General features: G+C 41.2%; 3 protein-coding genes across 4 annotated transcripts; 1 reads left to right on the top strand and 2 right to left on the bottom strand.

Moving 5' to 3' along the window:
• Positions 1–55: 55 nt before the first annotated feature.
• Positions 56–8,420, bottom strand: chchd3b (coiled-coil-helix-coiled-coil-helix domain containing 3b). 2 transcript variants are annotated; one of them, XM_063197623.1, is made up of 9 exons: positions 8,216–8,420; positions 5,741–7,607; positions 5,270–5,363; positions 4,364–4,544; positions 3,499–3,513; positions 2,503–2,586; positions 2,145–2,215; positions 1,658–1,793; positions 56–1,312 (listed from the first exon to the last, which is right to left on the bottom strand). In XM_063197623.1, the coding sequence occupies exons 1-9, from the start codon at positions 8,285–8,287 to the stop codon at positions 1,286–1,288; spliced, it is 2,547 nt and encodes an 848-aa protein (XP_063053693.1). In that variant the 5' UTR covers positions 8,288–8,420; the 3' UTR covers positions 56–1,285. The 2 variants fall into 2 exon arrangements, with proteins under 2 accessions (XP_063053693.1, XP_063053694.1); XM_063197624.1 differs by lacking the exon at positions 3,499–3,513.
• An 894-nt stretch (positions 8,421–9,314) lies between these two features.
• Positions 9,315–13,931, bottom strand: slc35b4 (solute carrier family 35 member B4). Its single transcript, XM_063196241.1, has 10 exons — positions 13,737–13,931; positions 13,406–13,519; positions 13,188–13,290; positions 13,022–13,071; positions 12,828–12,909; positions 12,640–12,700; positions 11,946–12,055; positions 11,461–11,536; positions 11,279–11,354; positions 9,315–10,568 (listed from the first exon to the last, which is right to left on the bottom strand). The coding sequence occupies exons 1-10, from the start codon at positions 13,811–13,813 to the stop codon at positions 10,337–10,339; spliced, it is 981 nt and encodes a 326-aa protein (XP_063052311.1). The 5' UTR covers positions 13,814–13,931; the 3' UTR covers positions 9,315–10,336.
• A 420-nt stretch (positions 13,932–14,351) lies between these two features.
• golt1bb (golgi transport 1Bb) lies at positions 14,352–19,568 on the top strand. Its single transcript, XM_063197622.1, has 5 exons — positions 14,352–14,501; positions 15,172–15,263; positions 15,541–15,719; positions 18,200–18,281; positions 18,897–19,568. The coding sequence occupies exons 1-5, from the start codon at positions 14,477–14,479 to the stop codon at positions 18,933–18,935; spliced, it is 417 nt and encodes a 138-aa protein (XP_063053692.1). The 5' UTR covers positions 14,352–14,476; the 3' UTR covers positions 18,936–19,568.
• The last annotated feature ends 222 nt before the right edge of the window (positions 19,569–19,790 follow it).

The following is a 19,790-nucleotide window of genomic DNA, read 5'->3' as shown; positions in this document are numbered from 1 at the left end:
TTGGAGCTGCAGCCAAACAGATAAGAGCTTAATAACGCAAGTTACACATTCACAGTATAGAATATTTCCTTTTTATTTGGTTGTACGTTCATAATCAAAATATTAAAGCGACATTTCAATAAGCAAAACATCCACCATGACCCCTAAATAGCCGTTCTATTGCAATTCTTACTTTGTGTGCTGTAGTGTACACTTACAACCATTAGGCTACAGGCATCCTCCACATGAGCAGAGTAGAGCAAGGGCAGCTTTTAAGATTGTTGGCGCTATATTAATGTGAACTAAAACCACAATGATTCTATCTTAGGCTTGCAAGTGAATCTCAAACACACTTCAAACAATTATAGATTTTTGTCAAAATCAGTGTTGCCGAGTACAGTGGAGGGTAATTATACCTCTTTAAAATCACCCAAATATTGCTTATTACTAAGTTATGCAACCTTTTTCAGCAAGGATATGTATAGCTACCTGGCCCCCCAGAGATGGAAAGTATTGCAATGACCCTGTCTGTGTGTTTGTTTGACTGCCCGTAGTGTATGTGTGTCATCTTCAGAGGGCGCCAAACACACACAGTCATCAACCTAGGCAAACATGCGATTGCGCACAAAATCACACAAGCATCTAGCGTTGACCAGGGGGCCAGGTTGCCATCTCTTGATTGCTCTTGTTTAGCCACTGTTTGTTTTTACCACTGATAATGACAGGCAGTGATGGAGTGCAGATGAATGATGAAGACCTGGAGGTGAGGAAGTAAACTGTCTGCCATTCATTTTACTGCTGATAATGAAATGACAGGCTGAATGAGAAAGACCTTGGAGTGCAGATGAATGATAAAGATCTTGATGAACAAGTAAACGGTGAAAGCCATTTATTCCATGATGGCTGCAAAAGTCCCTTGTGAATGTCCCTTATGGCTTCATCCCTGCTGAGAACATGTTCCCAACTCATTATCCAAACTCGGGTCCTCTCCTTTTGTTTGTGACCTCGTGATGCGAGGCAAGACCATGTTGATGTTATACATTTTATTCAAAATCTCACAAAAGCACCATTCAAAGGTTATTTTCTCATTTGCTTTTGTGGTGTTGAATGGGGGAAAAGTCAGCGAAGCCCAAGGCAGGACACAAGGTTAGATAATGAGTTGGAGTTAAAAGGTAAAAGGTTGGAGTTGGAGCCCATGTGTTGCTGTGTATGAATGCTGCAGTCACCCTCTGGTGAAGGCCGCCTTCTCTACTCAGAATGTGTTGAGCTGTGTGTGTGTGCTGCAGATTTTCTCAGGTGAACACTTTCATCCCCCGATGCTCTTCTTAGTCTCCTGAAGAGGGGAAGAATAAAGTGGTTTGCTACATATTCACACACACACGCAGTGTGTGTACACATGCATACATGTATATGCAAATTCTGTATGTACCCGTACAAGCACAAATACATTTTTACTACATCAGTGTCAATATAAAGATTATACGTTTAATAAACGTACTGTACAAAAGATACATTTCTTTCTATCAAAATGTCATCTGATAATGATGAGCAGCATGTGTGTGCATTCGATGAATATAGAAGTAGGCTTGAGTCAGCTTTTTAAATGTTCGACATTTTTATGAATTGTCAGCAAAAAAACTAAAGCCAAGTGTATGCTCTGCATGATATGCTGTCATACTTGTTTGGCTTTGTCGACACATTCGATGTAGAGAGAGGCGATGTTGGAGCAGGCTAGCGTCTGTCCTTTGTTGTTCAAGTAGCACTTCAGAATCTCATGTTGCAAGTCAGCGCAAGCTGGTTTTATCTGAACGCGCCTGCAGAACAGAGACATAACATCAATGCAGAAAACACCTGACAGTACAACAGTTATGGAACATTATTATGTACAGAAAAAAGTTAATAGATTTAAGAAATGCAATGAACTGTACAGTATTCATGAAAGTCCTTGTGCACAAGTCTTTGGTAACACAGGTGCATGTGTGAGGCAGGAAATCTTGATCAAGGATGAAAGTTCAGACAACACAGCACCTTGATTACTATTCTTTTCCTTTTCAATTTCTTGGAGTGAAAGGAAAAAATAACAATACTCTATGTACTGCGTTTTCGTTCATCCCTGGACTGTAGAGTATTGTTTATGACAGTTAATGGGGCATACTAAAACTTACTTGAAGCGATTGTGTGCATCCTCTTTGCCCTGGCGGAAGCTCTCGCTGGTTACTTTATAAAACTGTGCGCTCTGTAAATAGAAAGCAACATCAATCCACTTTCTGTAAATGCGATATCCTTCCCACTTAAATACAGCCCTCCAGTTACTGATTATATTTATGAACCACTGAAAAGAGAAAACAACCATAAGCTATTACATATATTACAGTAATTACCGCATTCAAAACTAGCTCAAAGATAGTAAGAATGATATCCAATCATCCAAATGATATCCAAATATGCCAGCAGGATGTGGCCTGACTTCTTTTTAAGTCTGTTTCGAACAGCACTTGTTATGACGGGGGGTGGGGGTGTTACCTTTTCTTCTAGTTTCTGTAGCTGTTCCCTGTAGAGTGCATCCTGTTTCTTCAGATCTCCATCTCTCTCCTCCAGCTTTTGAGCCTGAAATTCCAGAAAAAAAGTCTAGTTGTTACTTTTCTAATACTGTACAGTAATTCTTACTTTCTAATAATTCTCACTCCCCAACTATTCATAATTCTCGTCCTTTTTTCCGATTTTATTTATTTGACTTCATTTATGCAGGACTGGCCCTTTGAGATGCTGCATCGCATATTTCAGGGACTGCAGGTTCCACTAATACACTTACCTGTACTTTACTGTGACATTGTAAGAATTTTTAACCCCTATCATACTCTGTACACTGCCTACTTCTAGATACTATACTATATCATAGATGTATCCATCAACACTTGTTGTCTACCTTAACTGACAGAGTATGTTTTTCTGCATTGGTCTATCCCAACTCACAGAATGTCTTTTTGCACAATTACCTTTTCTACATTTATTATCTCTATTATTTTATTTTATTTTCCCCACCCTGATGAATACTCCTGTGTTTATTTTTGTCTTGAAATGTCCATGTGGGCTTTTGTGTATTTGTGTATTTATGTAAGCTACTGGATACCTGAATTTCCCCCTGGGGATCAATAAAGTTACTCTACTCTACTCTACTACTCTACTTGCTACTATGCATTTCTAATCAAGGAGTGATGAATGAGCTCATGTTTTCTGGTCATTCTGAGAGCACATTACACACCCAGAAACCAGATAATGTAATATAATTGCAATTATATAGAATTAAAGGTATACATTGTGTACAAAAAATCTGATGTACAAACGTATATACGTATGTAAAGTTTATGAGACTTTCTTGTATGGTAATCTATCTCAATCCATTCCCAAAAAACATGCTTTGGTCAATGTCTACACAACACACAACAACAGCACATTACACATGCAATCAAAAAGGAAACTGAAAAAAACATGCCAAACCACATTTTTTGCTTTTCTTACCTTCCGTTCCAACCACTGAGGCACAAAGAGAAGGAAAGAGAGAAAAGGTGAAGAGAGATCCAAGATAGAGCAGTATAGGCACCACAATGAGCAGAACAGGTTAGTCGTTAGTAAAGGTGATGGGAAAGAGTTGTTAGTTAAGTGTTAGGTACAAGCAGGCTTGTACGAAATTCCGAATTGAATTGAGAATGACCCCAAAATCTCAATTCAATTCTTGAATTTCAATATGAATTTAACTTTAAATTTCAAACAGGAAATTCTGAATTTTGCACAAGCCTGGGTACAAAAGCTACTAATTGTAACTGACATGGAAGTAAAAACAGTAGATTTTCTAACTTAGACAATATGTACAGTATAAAAGTGAACATGTTATTGTGCATTTTACAACTGGCCAGTCAAGAAAGGCCACATTCTGTACATTCCAAATGAAACATGCAATTGTAGGCTGAATATGCTCATTGATCAATGTCATGTTAACACCATGAGACAGTCCACAGCACATGGTCTGTTTCACAACACAACTTCACAACATTTTACATTGAAAGCAAACTGAACACTGATGACAAAAACGGTGTATAGACTTGACTGACAACAGACTTGTGATATTACCCTGCATTGATTAAGAATACCGTACATGCCTTCCTTTCTATGCTATTGAGATCAACAGCTTCCCTTGCAATAGCTCTTCCACACACATTTGGGTAACTTTGCATTATGCTGTCTACCAATGGGACAAAAAGCTCTAGTCAGATAGTTACTTTGTATTTTGTAAAAAAGTAAAAATCAGTATAATATAAATCTCCAAAGTACATTTAGAAATGGTAATCATGTTTTTGGTTTCCTTTCTTTTTTTAATATCTCTTACATAGTACTGTGCGATGAGTCTCTCGTCCTCTGTGTTCATGCGCTCCCTCATGATGGCCTCCGTGAGGGACTTCTGCTGGGCGGCCCTCTGGTCATCCAGCACCTTCTTCACGTGCTCCTGGACATGCACCTGGACCGCAGCCTGAGCCAGGGCACGAGCCTTCTGCTTCTCCTCCTCCAGTCTACATGGAAGAAGAGGAGAGGAGAGGAGAGAAGAGAAGAGAAGAGAAGAGAAGAGAAGAGGAGAGGAGAGGAGAGGAGAGGAGAGAAGAGAAGAGAAGAGAAGAGAAGAGAAGAGAAGAGAAGAGAAGAGAAGAGAAGAGAAGAGAAGAGAAGAGAAGAGACAGAATATGATAGAATAGAATAGAACAGAACAAAATAAAGTAGAGGAAAATAGAGTAGAATAGAAAGCCTTTATTGTCACTTTACACAGTACAGTAAGATTCAACATATATCACGCAGAGTGCAGTTAAAAGCACTTTTTTTACAGTGTATGTGTGCTTCTCTTCCTCTAGTCTACATAGAATAGAATAGAATAGAATGTCCCTTTTTCTCATACACAGCCTTATAAGAAGACAAACACACAGTAGAATTTTAGCCGCAATCTTTTTTTTTCTGCATACTCAGAGATGCTTAAGAATTCACAGAATTTACACATTAGAAATGTAATCCATAGATAGTAAAACACACTTAAATCTAAATCCAGAGCCGGCTTTACCATCAGCTAGACTTGGCAATTGCCTAGGGCCCACCAAAATCTTCCATCTGTAGGGCACCCCCAACACTCAACCCCAAACAACCCAGCAAAAATCAAGTCAATAAGGCCCCATATCCACATTTAGCGAAGAAGCTGCAAAAGAGTAGAATACTTTAAATCCCTAAGTAGAATAAAAGAAAGTGTCCTCACTGTTTTTGGATCTTCAGTTCTGCTTGGCTCATCTCCTGCTCCAGGAGTCTCTGCAGCTCACCCTTGATCTGCAGCCTTAGTTCATCTTCACTGACTTCACAGTGACAAAAACATATAGTATAATAATAACCTATAACGTTTACAATACAAAAATGCTCTCTCTTCATCTTTCACTTTCTTTTGTTGTCCAATAAGAACCACATTGACGGCCATATATTAATTGTGAACTTCATCATTCATATTTAAACCACTTGTGTATGTTTTGTTTCTTTGTGATTCTACTGATTGACAGTGAGAGAAACTCTGCAACAAATTATCAATTTAACACAGAACAATTCCACTTTTTGCTCTATAAAGGGTCTCTCAGGCAATTTTCACAATAATTTTGTTATCCAAGCAATGGCAACACTGATGTTATAAGTCGTCTAACGTTAGCTCCATGCACAGCAGCACACAGGGAGAGTCACTCACCTACAGGAGTCTGGGGAGGAGGAAGCTGAGGGGGAGGGCTCATGGTGTCTAGGAATGAGGGGATTGGGCGAGCATCCACGGGCTGCTGAGGAGTGACAGGCGGGCTGTCCAGTCCCGCGGGTAAGGCTAACAGCTCACTGGCTGGAGAGGGAGAGGGAGTGACAGGGAGCATATCTGCAGGTTCCTCCAGAGCGAGCAGGGGAACAGCAGTAGGCACTGAGGGTGGCGATGCCAATGGCACATCAATGGGAGCAACGTCATCTACAACTGGGACAGGTGGGACAGGAGGAGGAGGCACTGGAGATTCGGGGGTCGTCACGGCAACGGGTTCAGTCTCATCCACCACAGGTGGGACGGGGAGAGGCACTGCAGATGGCGAGGGCATAGGAATGGCTTCCTCTACGACAGGGGAAGAGGCTGGTGTGGCGTCTGGAGTGGGCGGGGTTACGACCACAACAGGTGGCGGTGTAAGCGCGGGTATCGCTTCAGCTTTGTCTGGACTAATGATTGGTACATCTTCAATTGCAACTGGAGAGGCACATACTGAAACGGAATCTGCAGGAACCATGGCTGCAGGAACAAAATCGATGGGAGAATCTTGACACGCGCACACAACGGCAGGCTCTAAGTCAATCTTAGGTGGCACGGGTAAAACGGGCTCTTCCAATTGAACAGGTGCACTCGCAACTTCAACGGGTGGCGTTGGTTCAACAGCGGGGAGAGATACAACAACAGCTTCAGATACAAGCGGCTCCACAGGAATGGATACAACTACAGTTTCAACAGCTACTGGTGGTACTGCAGGCTCACAAGGGGCAGGCACAACTACAGGCTCAATGGTGACAGAAGGAACGACATGTTCAGCACAGGGGGCAGATACAACAACAGTTTCAACAGTTAGCTGTGGAGCTGCAGGCTCCGGGGCAGGTACAACTACGGGTTCAACAGCAGGGGCAGATACAAGTACAGGTTCAACAGCAGGGGCAGATACAAGTACAGGTTCAACAGCAGGGGCAGATACAAGTACAGGTTCAACAGCAGGGGCAGATACAACTGTGGGCTCAACGGAGGGTGGAGCTACAAGTACAGGTTCAACAGCAGGGGCAGATACAACTGAGGGCTCAACAGTTACAGAGGAAACAACAGGCTCAACAGTTACAGAGGAAACAACAGGCTCAACATGAGGGGCAGATACAGCAACAGGCTCAACTGTCACTGACGGAGCTGCAGGTTCAGAGGGGGCAGGCGAGACTACAGGTTCAACCACAGCAGGGGCAAGGGGAGTTACAGGTTCAACAGATGGCTGTTGTCTGACTTCAGCATCGTGCTGAACAGGGAGAGGTTTTGGTTCCGAGACAGGCGGAGGTGATTGCAAGGCCAAGGTGGGTTCTGCAGGGACGACTTCCGGCGTTGCCTGAACAGCCAGGGGTAAAGGCTTTGTTAATAACGGGGGTGAGGCCACGACAGACGGTTCTGAAAGTGCAGGGGGAGCAGCCGTGGCTTCAGGTACTGACAGTGTAGTGGTAGACGTTTCTTCTGCTTGATGTGTCTGGATGTGGATTGTTGGCTGCGGTTCTTTGGGTGTCTCGGCAGCGTGGGGTTTCACCTCTTCAGGCGGAGGCTGAAGTGAAGGGAGAGGTCTGAGGAGGGGTTCGGCGGTGGGCACTGGCTCCATCAGAAGAGGAGGTGGAAGAAGGGTACTCGCAAACTGGGGGGCTTGAGGCAGCAATGGGGCGAGGCGTTCGGCAGCGGGCATGGGTGCAGGGAAGGGGCAAGAGGGTGGAGGGACGGGTTTTTGGCCTGGGCACACAGAGGCTTTACGTGGTGACTGAGACTCCCTCATGCGGTCAATGACTTTGTCAGACAGCTATCATCAAACAGTGGGAACAACAGACAGGAGCATGTCAGGTCATTGCAATTTTTGACCATAACCATTTACAATGTTTGAGAAGCCTGATCAAGTTGCAATCTTGCATATTCTTCATACCTAAATTCAAAATATAATCCTCCTCATCACTTTCCCTTTGGTCTTCTTCCTTTACCATAAACCCCCCAAAATGTCTAGTGGTCTTTCTCAACGTTGTATGGATAGCCTACAAATGTTTTTGGAGCCTTACCAATGTTTGCATTTTGGTAACTATGTTAAAAGAAATAAATGTTAACATCAAGGAATCGGATTTAGGCCTATTGTCATGAATTGCTAATAATAATGATAATAATAATAAAAACTACAACAAACTCAGACGAAAGCACACATGAGTGCGTTCTGTGGTTTTAGCTATTTGATTTCCAAAATGTTACAGACTACTGCCATTCCCTTATCACCACCACAAAGGACGGTTGTCAGCATAAAGTTAGACTTCAGGGTCATGTTTATGACAAGGGCGCATGTACTGTAATTAGTTGCTACATTGGAAGAACGCGCTGGCTGGCTGGCTGGGATACAAACTTTCCAACTCCAACTTGTGCACTCACCCGAATGCCCTTCACAAACGTAATGCCGTCGTTGTCGTCTTCAAACGAGACGTGACTGTTATTATTCCCCATTGTTGTAACGGGAAAAGACACAACTATTCTATGTTACTGTATCTTTTATATGTTTACGTCTTACGCTGTTTGTTATTCCGCATTTATTACTCGCAACTCAAGCCTAGCGTACATAAGCTGCATGTATACTGTGCCCTTCCCACTTCTGAGTAGCCTATGGTATGTCTAGAATGGCCGTTCCCATTGGATGATTTGGGGGACCTTGTGCAACACTGATTTCGATTGGCTGCTCGGTGTTACAAGATGGTGTATACATTGTATACATGAAATCAGAGAGGGTCTATGTAGAGTATGTAAAAGGACTATGATGAAATGTTAGGATCAAGAAAGATTTAAAATGACAGGTTTATACTATAATAGCCTATCATTACACATCATTTTGTCATAATACCCATTGACCAATAACAGCAAATAAAGAAAACCAAATAGTATTATTATTTATAACAATAATAATAATTATTATTATGATGACGAAGATGATGATGATGATGATGATGATGATGATAATAATAATAATGCACCATTCAAGACCATTCATGTTAGCCATATCATTTCAGTTGTCCAGTAGTGGAAAATGTATTGCAATGAATTTGTGGACTGTATGGATGTAATGCAGGGGTGGGGAACTTTTTTCATTGGAAGGGCCACTTCAAATTCATCCGAGGGCCGTAAAAGTCCTCCAAGGGCCGTATTATGAACACAAACCAGGATTTCCCCCTGCACTTTAGGCCTATATTGAAGGCAGCCACCTTTAAAACTGACCCAAACCTCTCTAGGTCCCCTGAATATAATGTTGTTTTGCAAATGTATTTTCTAAGATTCCTTTACAAAATATGTCGTATTTCATGTGAAGATGCATAACATTAAAATTATATAGGGGGCCTGATAAAACGGCCTCAAGGGCCGCAAACGGCCCTTAAGACATAGGTTCCCCACACCTGATGTAATGTCTACTACACTGCTCCATATTTAAATAGAAACCACATTTCCTACCACGGTTCATATACTTCAATAATCTTTCCATTGGTAAATACAAATAAACCACAATCATTTTATTCTTTAAAAACTCTATATTCAGGGGGGAAAAAAATAAATCACTCAATCATACATCCTTGACGAGTGAAAATTGAAAGTGTGGTTACATGAAATGTGGAGGTCATTTTCAGTGCAGATGTGATTTTAAAATATACAAAACACTTGGTCTGGTGTAGACATACAGTAAGATAGACATAAAGACTTTTCATTCGTTCTGTTACAGCTTGAAGTCATGGTGAATGAATGAAGACAATTGCACATGAAATAAAAAGATAAATTTTTTAAATAGTTCTCTATGCATATGCACAATCTGGCTTAAGTTATGGAGTGCTACAACAAGACGTCATTTTACCACCACTTTGTAAACTCGCATACCTAGCTTGCATCACACAATACTACATCAGACTGAAAACGTGTTGGTCACCGGTGTGTCATAAACGTACATAGACAGCATGTTCCACATATCACTGCTACAGTAGAATTGCACACTGGCTTCTAAGAGCGTCTGACAAAGGCAAGCAACTTCTCAAGGTGTTTCCCTAAAACATTGAGTTAAGCATTAAGCATGACAAATTAACATAGCTATGAACAATAAGACAAGAACAGTCCCAGAGTTAAAATATATTCAAGACCAGTCTCAAGTCACCTCGTAGCAGCACTGTCTTGAAAATGCCCAGCCACCCAAAAACGCCTTCCCGTGTAAAAACAAGCCACAACTGGTTGGATTACGCCTGTTCCTACACACTGTCAGCAAGTCAGTCAGTTCCTATTTCAAACCCTCACTTTACGTTCAAAGATAAATTCTTCCCCTGGCACAGTTTATGCTTAGTAAATCTAATGGCACAGGCCAAGACATTCCCTTTCAGATCAGAATGACTGAAAGGATGTAAAGAATGTCACTGTGCTATGCCATTGAGATGTTTTCGTTTGCCTGAGCGTATTTGAGCATTCACATCCAAATGGTCCAGGAAAGGAGTCGAGTCACGGTCTTCGCAGGAGTGCACGTTTGTTTACTTAGTCAGTCTTCTTTGGTTTCTCGGCCTTGAAGGACGTCCATACCTCAGTGTAGAGAAGCGTACCTAGGAACACCACGCCCGTGCCAAACCAGTGCCACGCGGTGAAGGGGTTCTGGAAGTACCAGATGGAGATGATGAGGCTGACGAACTTCCTGAGGGTGACGACCAGCGTCACGGTGAGAGAGGCACACTCTGTGGTCAGGATGAACACTCCCCGAATGCAAACATATCTGGGGCAGCTGAGTCAAGGCCCAAAGGTCAACTTACTGTTTACTAATCAGGAGTGTAAGAACATTTTTTTTTAAAATCACAGTTCTCATTATTGCACAATGCACTACTCATACCTCATTGCTTTCCCACAATGGTGGTTGATGCCAGAGGTGCATATTAAAACTCTGAGTCTTATAAGTTTTAAACCCTCTGAGGTTTGTGATTGGGTGGTTGACGTTTAAGGGCGTAACGCAAAAAAAAAAAAAAGTTTTTCAAATTCCTGAAAAAAATGATGGATAAAAATTGGAAAAAAATAGAAAAAAATAAAGCACTTGGTGGTCTGTGGAATTTCACCTTATTTTTGCCATTTTTGGGAAAATGTGTCCTGCATCAACACATAGCATAGGCATGTCACACCGCAGGAAAATGGAGTCACACCACAGGGAATTCACTGCATTATGGCCATTTTAATCCTTTTGTATACATGACTGACATCTGAGCTCATGCTAACTTGATAATGATATTGTTTAATCTTAATATGTGTTTTCATTAATAAAAAAAGTTTTTTTTCCTCCTATAAGAGCAGTCACACCACAGGACACCATAAAATGAACCTAAGCGTTGCGTGACAGAAAGATTGCAATATGAAGACTTTCAGGCTTAGCAGATAGTCCTCAAAGTCTCAGAGAGCCTACAATAGTTATATTTGATAGACATAGTTAAAGGATACTGGGTTATAACGTTCATCAGAAGATACAACCACATGACGGGGACAGCCTGTCCAACTACAGGGACCTCCACAGGAGCTGGAAGAGAAATGAAGATTAGTATGCTGCAAACAAAAGGGTTTTATAAAAAAACTGAAATTTGGAACAGTTTTAAAGACTGTGCATACTAAAATAAATAACGCACCACTTTTGTTGAAGAGTAGACAGTGGTTGTAGATGTCAGTTGATAACAGTAGAAATCCTGGCAATGGGAGGCAATGCTAAAAGAGAACCAAATAACATATATATTGTAATCAACACCCTCTGCAGCATATTAATACTCAGTAGACAACACCTGGTCCTGTTCATCAGCTATGACACAGCTTATTACAATTTAATTATACACTAGTTCATCTCACCATCCTTGTTCACGCCTTGTTAACGTGTGTAAATGGCACCAGTTATAAATTAGCTGTAACCAGAGTGGTGTGCTATGGTATTTTAAAGTTTTTTTCAGTGAATATTACAACGTTCCAGTGGTGGAAGGGCATGTGTTAAGTTAAGGGGCAACGTATTCCAGATAGTTGGCATAACCGTATGAGGTAGCCTTTGCTCTCTGTGAGACAATCATAATTGTACTGATTCTCAATAGAATTCGAGCAGAAGAGAATGATTCTGAATTAGACTTACATTGTAGAAAAGTGCTTCCTTGGAGTGCTTTCCATACTGCTTGTACAGGGTCTCCTGGAAGATTCCCATCCGCGCAGACATGAGCAGGGCAAAGGTCAACATAGCAATGCCTATGGAGTGAGAAGACTACTAGTCAACATAGCAATGGCTATGGAGTAAACACACGACTGGTCAACATAGCAATGCCTATGGAGTAAAAATATGACTGGTCAACAATATAGCAGTACCTACGGAATAAACATGACTAGTCAACAATATAGCAATGCCTTTGGAATAAAAATTGGGGTTGTATGGATACTTCATTGTTCCCAAAGGAAATTGGGGATATAAAAAAGCACAGTCAATGTGATTTTGCACAACTTGAACTGACTTCCAAACACCATGAAGTGATATGCATCCATGCATTGTAATTTGGTACGTCACTGCTAAGAGTGGAAAATTCAGAAGACACCACACACTGCTTACGTTTCTTTTTCTTACTTTATTTTTCGGAGCAAACTTCCCTCCGAAAAATAAATGAAGAAAAAGAACAGTAAGCAGTGTCTTCTGAATTTTGTTCATTGTTCACCTTCTCCTGCCTCACATCTGCACCTGCATTGCCGAGGGCTTGTGCACAAGGACTCTCTTGAACTTTCAAAATATACTATGGTCAATCATTGATGTAGATGTATAGGCTTCGCCAGTGTACACCTACCCAGCAGCCAGCGCATGAAGGCATACACACTCTCATCCTCTGTTGCTCCTGGCTCTACATTCTGTGGAGGAAACAAAGAAGTCAGTCAACATTGATACGAGATGACTCATGTAGAACCGAACCCACATGTAATCAGTCAATTACAATGAACAAGAAGAGAAAAACATACAAGAGGAGAGAAACCCTACCACTTGTTTAGCGGACATGATTGTGCAGATGAAGATTCCAGCAGACACCAAAACTATGGATAGGTATTTACTTGCTGTATACCTGCAATAGATAAACATGTGTGCAGTAATCAGCCTATGAACTACAGACCACTAGAGAGGAGAATTACTCTATGAGTGACAGAAGAAAATTGTTGTTGTTAATATGGGCCTACCTTTTCTTCAAAATAATGATACCAAGAATCATGTTGGCTATCAAAGATCCCTGTTAAAGCAGACACATCAGAGTTTATAGTGTTGCACAATGCAGTTTCATTTGCAATTTCAAATCTGACAACATAATAGGCTGCATAAGTGACTCTACTCTCTACTACTACTCACAGATCTGAAGATCATGTGCAAGGGCATGGCAATGTTGAAGTTGAGGGCGTAGTTATTAATCACGCTGACGGTGAAGAACATGGTCACCATGATCACATAATTGCTGAAATGGAGGGAAAGAAAAGCATGATTGATTTATTGCCGTTTTGTGTTGTTTAACAGAAATGCACTGATTCGACTGACCGTTGTACAGCTACCAGAATCTGTGACCAACCAACCTCATAGGTATTGCAGGCTTCTTTCTTCCAAAGTTGGTTTCAAATATGAAGCCTTCCAGAGCAATAAAGGCAAACTGTGCGAACGTGACAATGTTTCCACATCCTGGGAAGTCCCTGTACAAAATTCACACACATACATGTCCATGATTTCCACTTTAGCCACAAAACAGCTCGATCAACAACACTGCCACACGTCACACAGTTACTTCTGGCAGCGGCACATGCATGTCCTAAACTTGAACATGCTATTCGGTTTAAAAGGCAATGTTATCTTTAGCGCAGCCAGCAGCGTACACGTAGAACTTGAGCCACAAAGTTGCAAACCACTCACCTTACTAAAAGTTCCAAAAATACGACGTTACTGCAACACCCACCGAAAACCAAAAGGACCGCAAAAGTTGGACTCATGGTTATCGTTTGAGCATTACCGTATGACTACTGTCACCCAAACAAACCAGAATTCAACGACTGTACCTCCAAGAGCAGCTCGCTTCCTTGACAGACAGACAACAAAAAATCAATGAAATGTGTATGCTACGTCCACTGATCTCTTTCTTCCGGGTCGAAGTTGAAGCATTATGGGAGACGTAGTTAAGTTCAGATAATCTATCTACGGCTCTGGTTGGTGTTGAATTCTGAATAGTGATATACCAGTAAGAGACATTTCTCACAGCTATGTGTGCACTACTTTTGAAGGGAGTTTTCCAAATATTTCACACAATGACTACAGTAATAAATGTGCTTGTACAGGTAAATGTGCAAGAACAGGTATCTTAGAGATATGTTTTAGCTTTAACTGTGCATGTTATATACAATTTAGTTGACGACTCTGGTATCATTAATATACGATAGACAGCGCCTGCACCGACACTTCTTCTCATGATGACAACTTCATTGGAACGACTGGAGCCACAGCCCTCCACATCTCGAGCAGCATCCCAGCATCCAACAGCATCCAGAGTGCTCATCACCGCACGCAGGCGCTGTGGACATTCCACCCGGGTTTCCCAGAAGACGTGGCGGTAGACTTGTAAAGCAGGGCTTGATCCGAAGACCAGCTGAATTTTGAAAATGATTTCGTTAACAGATTCACAGAGTAAGAACACAATCCTGCTTTATGTCATATTGCTGGTAACGGTGTGAGGTTATGCTGTCTTGAATGTTGCTCGAGTTCCTTTTACAGTAAATGGGTTACCTAAAAAGTAATTAGCAAGCTAGTTCAATGAATGGAAGAAAGGCCTGGTTGTGGCGTTAATGACCTTTACAACTGGCAGAGTGATGTTAACAGTTATTAGTGGAAATTCAACTAACGATTCTAGCAAAGAATTACATTTCCCTTCGAAAAGAATATCAAAGAAGCAGGTAAACAACGGGCCGCTAGCCTGAATTCTGCAGCATCCTTTGGTTGGCTACTAGACTGTGTCCTATCATGTACTAGGCTGACATGCAGGTGTCTTTCAGGTCTGAAATATGTCTGTGTACCTCTAGTAGCGTAGCGTGTTTATTGAATGGGCTGGCAGCTCAGCTTTCGCGTACACACGTTATGAATTCCAATACCAATCTGCGAAGACTGGTGCTTCGTGGTAGACCTACTGTAGCTAATGTTGACACATTCTGTTGGTCTTTTCCGCGTAAATGCACGGATTTCTCGTGGCCTTAAGGTATTGTTCCCAAAGTTAGGGAACCTAATATTGCCTAGCACTAACTTACATGATTATTGCTGTATCTTGGTTCATGCAAGTTTTTTGTTGTTGTTGTTGTTTCAGAAATTGGAATGGGCCTGACAGGGTTCGGAGTGTTTTTCCTCTTCTTTGGAATGATCCTGTTCTTTGATACAGCCCTCCTTGCCATAGGGAATGTAAGTCTGCCTTGTGATACCATTACATTGTATTAGCACACACTTTTATCCAACGTGACTTACAAAGAGAGGACATGCACAGAGTGTGGGGGGGATCCAGAGTACAGCAGTATACCCTGTAGGCATAGCTAATTGTACATCAGAAAAAAAAAACTAAACTAGAAAACTAAACTAGAAAAATGCCTCTTAAAGTGCTGCCAGTGACCAAGGCGTGTGTGTGTGTGTGTGTGCTGTATGTGTGGCTGTGTTTATGGCTGAATGGTGTGCTTGTGCATAGATATTGTTTGTGACAGGTTTGTCCTTCGTCATCGGCCTGGAGCGCACGTTCAGGTTCTTCTTCCAGAGGCATAAAGCCAAGGCCACCAGCTTCTTCCTGGGCGGCGTGTGTGTGGTCCTCATTGGCTGGCCCATCGTCGGGGTGGTGCTGGAGACGTATGGCTTCTTCCTCCTATTCAGGTGAGATTCAGACATCTTTTTGGTAATGTTAAATGAAAGGGCCTACTGATTTTTTTTCTGCAATGTTTACAAGGCATCATGGGATGGGCCATATTCCATTACATTTCATATCAGAATGTGCAGCTGGCCATTAAAAACTGGACTTTGATTATATCAGTCAGTGTAAGTCACAAAAAGATGTCTGTGGTGTTATTTGAAAGCTCTTTTCTGGTTCTACAAATGACACAAATAGCATGGAATGCAACAACCCTCAGAATATGAATTATCATAAATTGAAACATTAAAAATTGAATATCAAAAAAACTTATATTTTAAAATGGCCAGTTCCTTGTCTAAACATAGCCTGCAATATCATGAACAACACCTGAAATGCTGGTGTTTGGTTCTTTATTCATTTCAGAGATAATGAGACTCAAAAATATGGTATCCTACAAATCACCTAGTAATAATATGGTAATACCGTAGTAATATCACATAACAGCATGTCTATCGAAGTATGTGAAGGATGGAGATGGTCCATGAGGATGCAGGAAGTTCAGTTTCACCTCTCCAGTGCTCAGCATACATTCCTCAACACATGCTAGCCACTAATTGCCATCATATACTGTACAGCTACAACATACCCTTTGATGCTTGAACATTTAGAAAATTCCTTTACTGAGCTTATTCTTTCAACCCTGCCTTCTCTGAATGCTGAAAAGGGTCTAGCTTCCACTGTGTCCATTGACAATGGGCACAAGCTGTGTAGTTTTTGAGTACCTGGAATAGGGACCGACGAGGGGGCAGGGCCCACCGGGAAAATGCCCGTTATACCAGATGGCCAGTCCAGTCATGTACCTGACACTACTCTATTACTACTTCATTACCACTCATTTCAACCTTTATGTCCCATTATCTCTGAAATGAATAAAGAACCAAACACCCCATTTTCAGATGTTGTTAATGACATTACAGGCCATGTTTAGACAAGAAACCGGTCATTTTAAAATATAAGTTTTTTTGATATTCAATTTTTATTTTTTCAATGTATCATAACTCCTATTCTGAAGGTTGTTGTATTCCATGCTTTGTGTTTAATTTGGAGAGCCAGAAAAGAGCTTTCAAACAACACCTCAGACATCTTTTTGTGACCTACACTGACTGATATGATCAAGGCTGAATGTATAGTGTCGTACCCTCATATGTAAACCTTTGCTAGTCTGTTTCTCCCTTAACATTGGGGTCAGATTCACACAAATGCAGTTCTGGGGTGCTACCTTACTACTAAACAGGCACAAGAAGTATGATTGAAATCTGTGTCGGTCGGGTCCCAAAGTGTCTGATTTCAAATGAAATGACCCATTTAGAGGAAACTCTGGCATTGGTTAAAAGTGATATGCCATCTGCTCTGCCTGATTTTTCAATTGCCCATCAGGCATATTTATTGCTCACGACGTGTTCACGACACCTTCTTCTTCTACCTGAAGAAGGATAGATGTAATGGATGGTGTGCAGGATATTTCTTTACTACTTTGAACCATTGGTTACAGGGGTTGGACAATGCAAGTAAAATGCCTGGTTTAAGACAGGTTTTGCTATAGCAGCCTGTCTGTGTATATTGACCCTGTGGAGCTCCCAACGGACAGTTCTGGTGGAAACAGGAGACTTAAGGTGCACATATAATTCTGCCGTGATTTTGGCCGCTGTGGTTTTGTGTTTTTTTGGATGCTGCCAGCCAGGCTTAGCACCCCAACATCCCTTTCAGACAGTTTCCTCTTGCGTCCAGAGTTAATCCTGTTGGATGTGGTTAGTCCTTTTTGGTGGTATGCTGACATTACCTTGGATACCATAGCTCTTGATACATCACAAAGATTTGCTTTCTTGGTCAACATTTTAAAGGTGCACTGTGTAGGATGGTGGCCAGAGTTGATACTGCAACTATGCTGCTCACTGACACTGTGCTGTCTACTGCCAAATTTGATCTTTTCATGAAAAAATGAAATTTCAAAATAATTAAATAATATTTACTAGTATGAACAAAGTACAGCAAGTTTTGCAGCTAAAAATGTCAAATGACAAAATGCACTTTTTCCAGTCGTAATGAATACTTAGAATTGTATGGCCGTGGTAAGTATTCATGTAAAAGGTAACATTTGTGAATGGGCAGCATGAACTCTGGGAATAAACTACTAAAATTATTACACAGTGCACCTTTAATAGTAACCATCCTTGTTCTGTTCCCTTCAAAGTGTGCCTTTACTAAGAATGAACAGCCAGATAAACTCCATCCGGCATCAAACCCGGGTCGCCGGTGTAGTAACCCAGTGCCCTACCGTAAGGCCGCGGCAGGGCCAGCGTTACTGATATTTTAATCATAATTCATAAGGGGCCAATAATGCATCTGGCTTCTCACAACAGAAATGTTGCTTCCAGCTGTCGTCAAAACAAATCGTACACGATATCTCCAACCTAAAAGTCTTCTTCTCCCTTGTCTTTCACAGAGGATTTTTCCCAGTTGCTGTTGGTTTCATCAGAAGGATACCCGTTCTGGGGTCTCTGCTAAACCTTCCAGGAATCAGTGGGGTAAGGCTGTCTGCGTCATTATCTTTATAAACTAAGATCTTTAAAGGTACACTGTAGAAGATTTTTAGTTGCTTATTTCCAGAATTCATGCTGCCCATTCACTAATGTTACCTTTTTCATGAATACTTACCACCAGCAGCAAATTCTAAGTATTCATTATGACTGGAAAAATTGCACTTTTCATACATGAAAGGGGGATCTTCTCCATGGTCCGCCATTTTGAATTTCCAAAAATAGCCATTTTTAGCTGCAAAAATGACTGTACTTAGACCATACTAGAAAATATTTGTTTATTACTTAGTAAACTTTCATGTAAAGATCAAATTTGGCAATAGGCAGCCCAGTTTCAATGAGCAGCATAGTTGCAGTATTTTTTTGACCATTTTCTGCACAGTGTACCTTTTTAAGGATTTGTATTGTATGCTTTCAATTGTAAGGATATACTAACATACATCCTTACATACAATGTGTTAGGGGTCATTTATCTTAAAATTGACCTTGCATAAAAACACACCTTTTAGTAAACTTAAAAACAGATTTTTTAAGAAAAAGAAATTTCTCTTTCACCCGTCAACAATAATGAATTTTACATGTGCTGTTTTTTTTCTTTTCCAGTTGGTGGACAAAGTTGGGGAGAGCAACACCATGGTATAACACTAATCATCGGTCAATATGGACATGTGCTTCATCATTCCCTAACATTATTTATATTTCGAAAGATTTTGCTTTTTAATCGTTACTTTCCTGCCTACTGCCAACACTTCATGAAGTGGACTTGGGCAAACAATTCCAACCTTTTTTCGACCTGGGGGAGAAAAAAAAAAAACATTTGTTTTCCCCTCATCACCTGGCTACTGAAGTTACTGAACTGGACAGAACCTTTTTTTTTATGAAGAGACGATGTGCTGCATGAAGTGTGTTGCTATGGTGACTGAAAAGGTGGTGAAGATTGGGGGATGACTTGGTCCTTCTTATCCAGTAGAGGGCCTGTGGTCCACATCCACACTATACTGTGCCTCTGTGTTGGGGTCAACCGGGACTTTCAAACCTTGAGCACTCTGAAACGGCACTGATGGATTTGTAACCCCCAACTGTGGTGTGTGTGTGTGTGTGTGTGTGTCTGTGTGTGTGTCTGTGTGTGTGCGATGATGTGTAAGGAGTACATTTTTGACAAAAACCTAGAGTCAAGTCAAATGCAGGAGTGGATGGGTCATTTTTGTACAGTGCACTGTTGATATGATTCAAAGAGTCATGTTGGTGCAATAAACGTTTACTGGAGTTTGTAAACTTGTTTTCAGTTTTCATGGTTGCTTGCACACCACCAAATGTTTCAACCAATTGTCCCTTAAAAGATTATTAATGGGATTTTTCCTGGTTAGTAAAGGGTTCCTGATTTGCCCACCTAAAATGCACCTATCAAGCCACTGTCATCATAGGAAAGTAACACACAATGTGCTCTGCATGTTCTACATGTCTGTGAAGACTCTGTCGTTCAGAACATCTGTTTAG

This window comes from Engraulis encrasicolus, chromosome 4 (genome assembly GCF_034702125.1).
Source record: "Engraulis encrasicolus isolate BLACKSEA-1 chromosome 4, IST_EnEncr_1.0, whole genome shotgun sequence".
Lineage (NCBI taxonomy): Eukaryota > Metazoa > Chordata > Actinopteri > Clupeiformes > Engraulidae > Engraulis > Engraulis encrasicolus.
The sequence above is the reverse complement of the archived record's forward strand: the minus strand, read 5'-3'. Positions and strand labels throughout refer to the sequence as shown.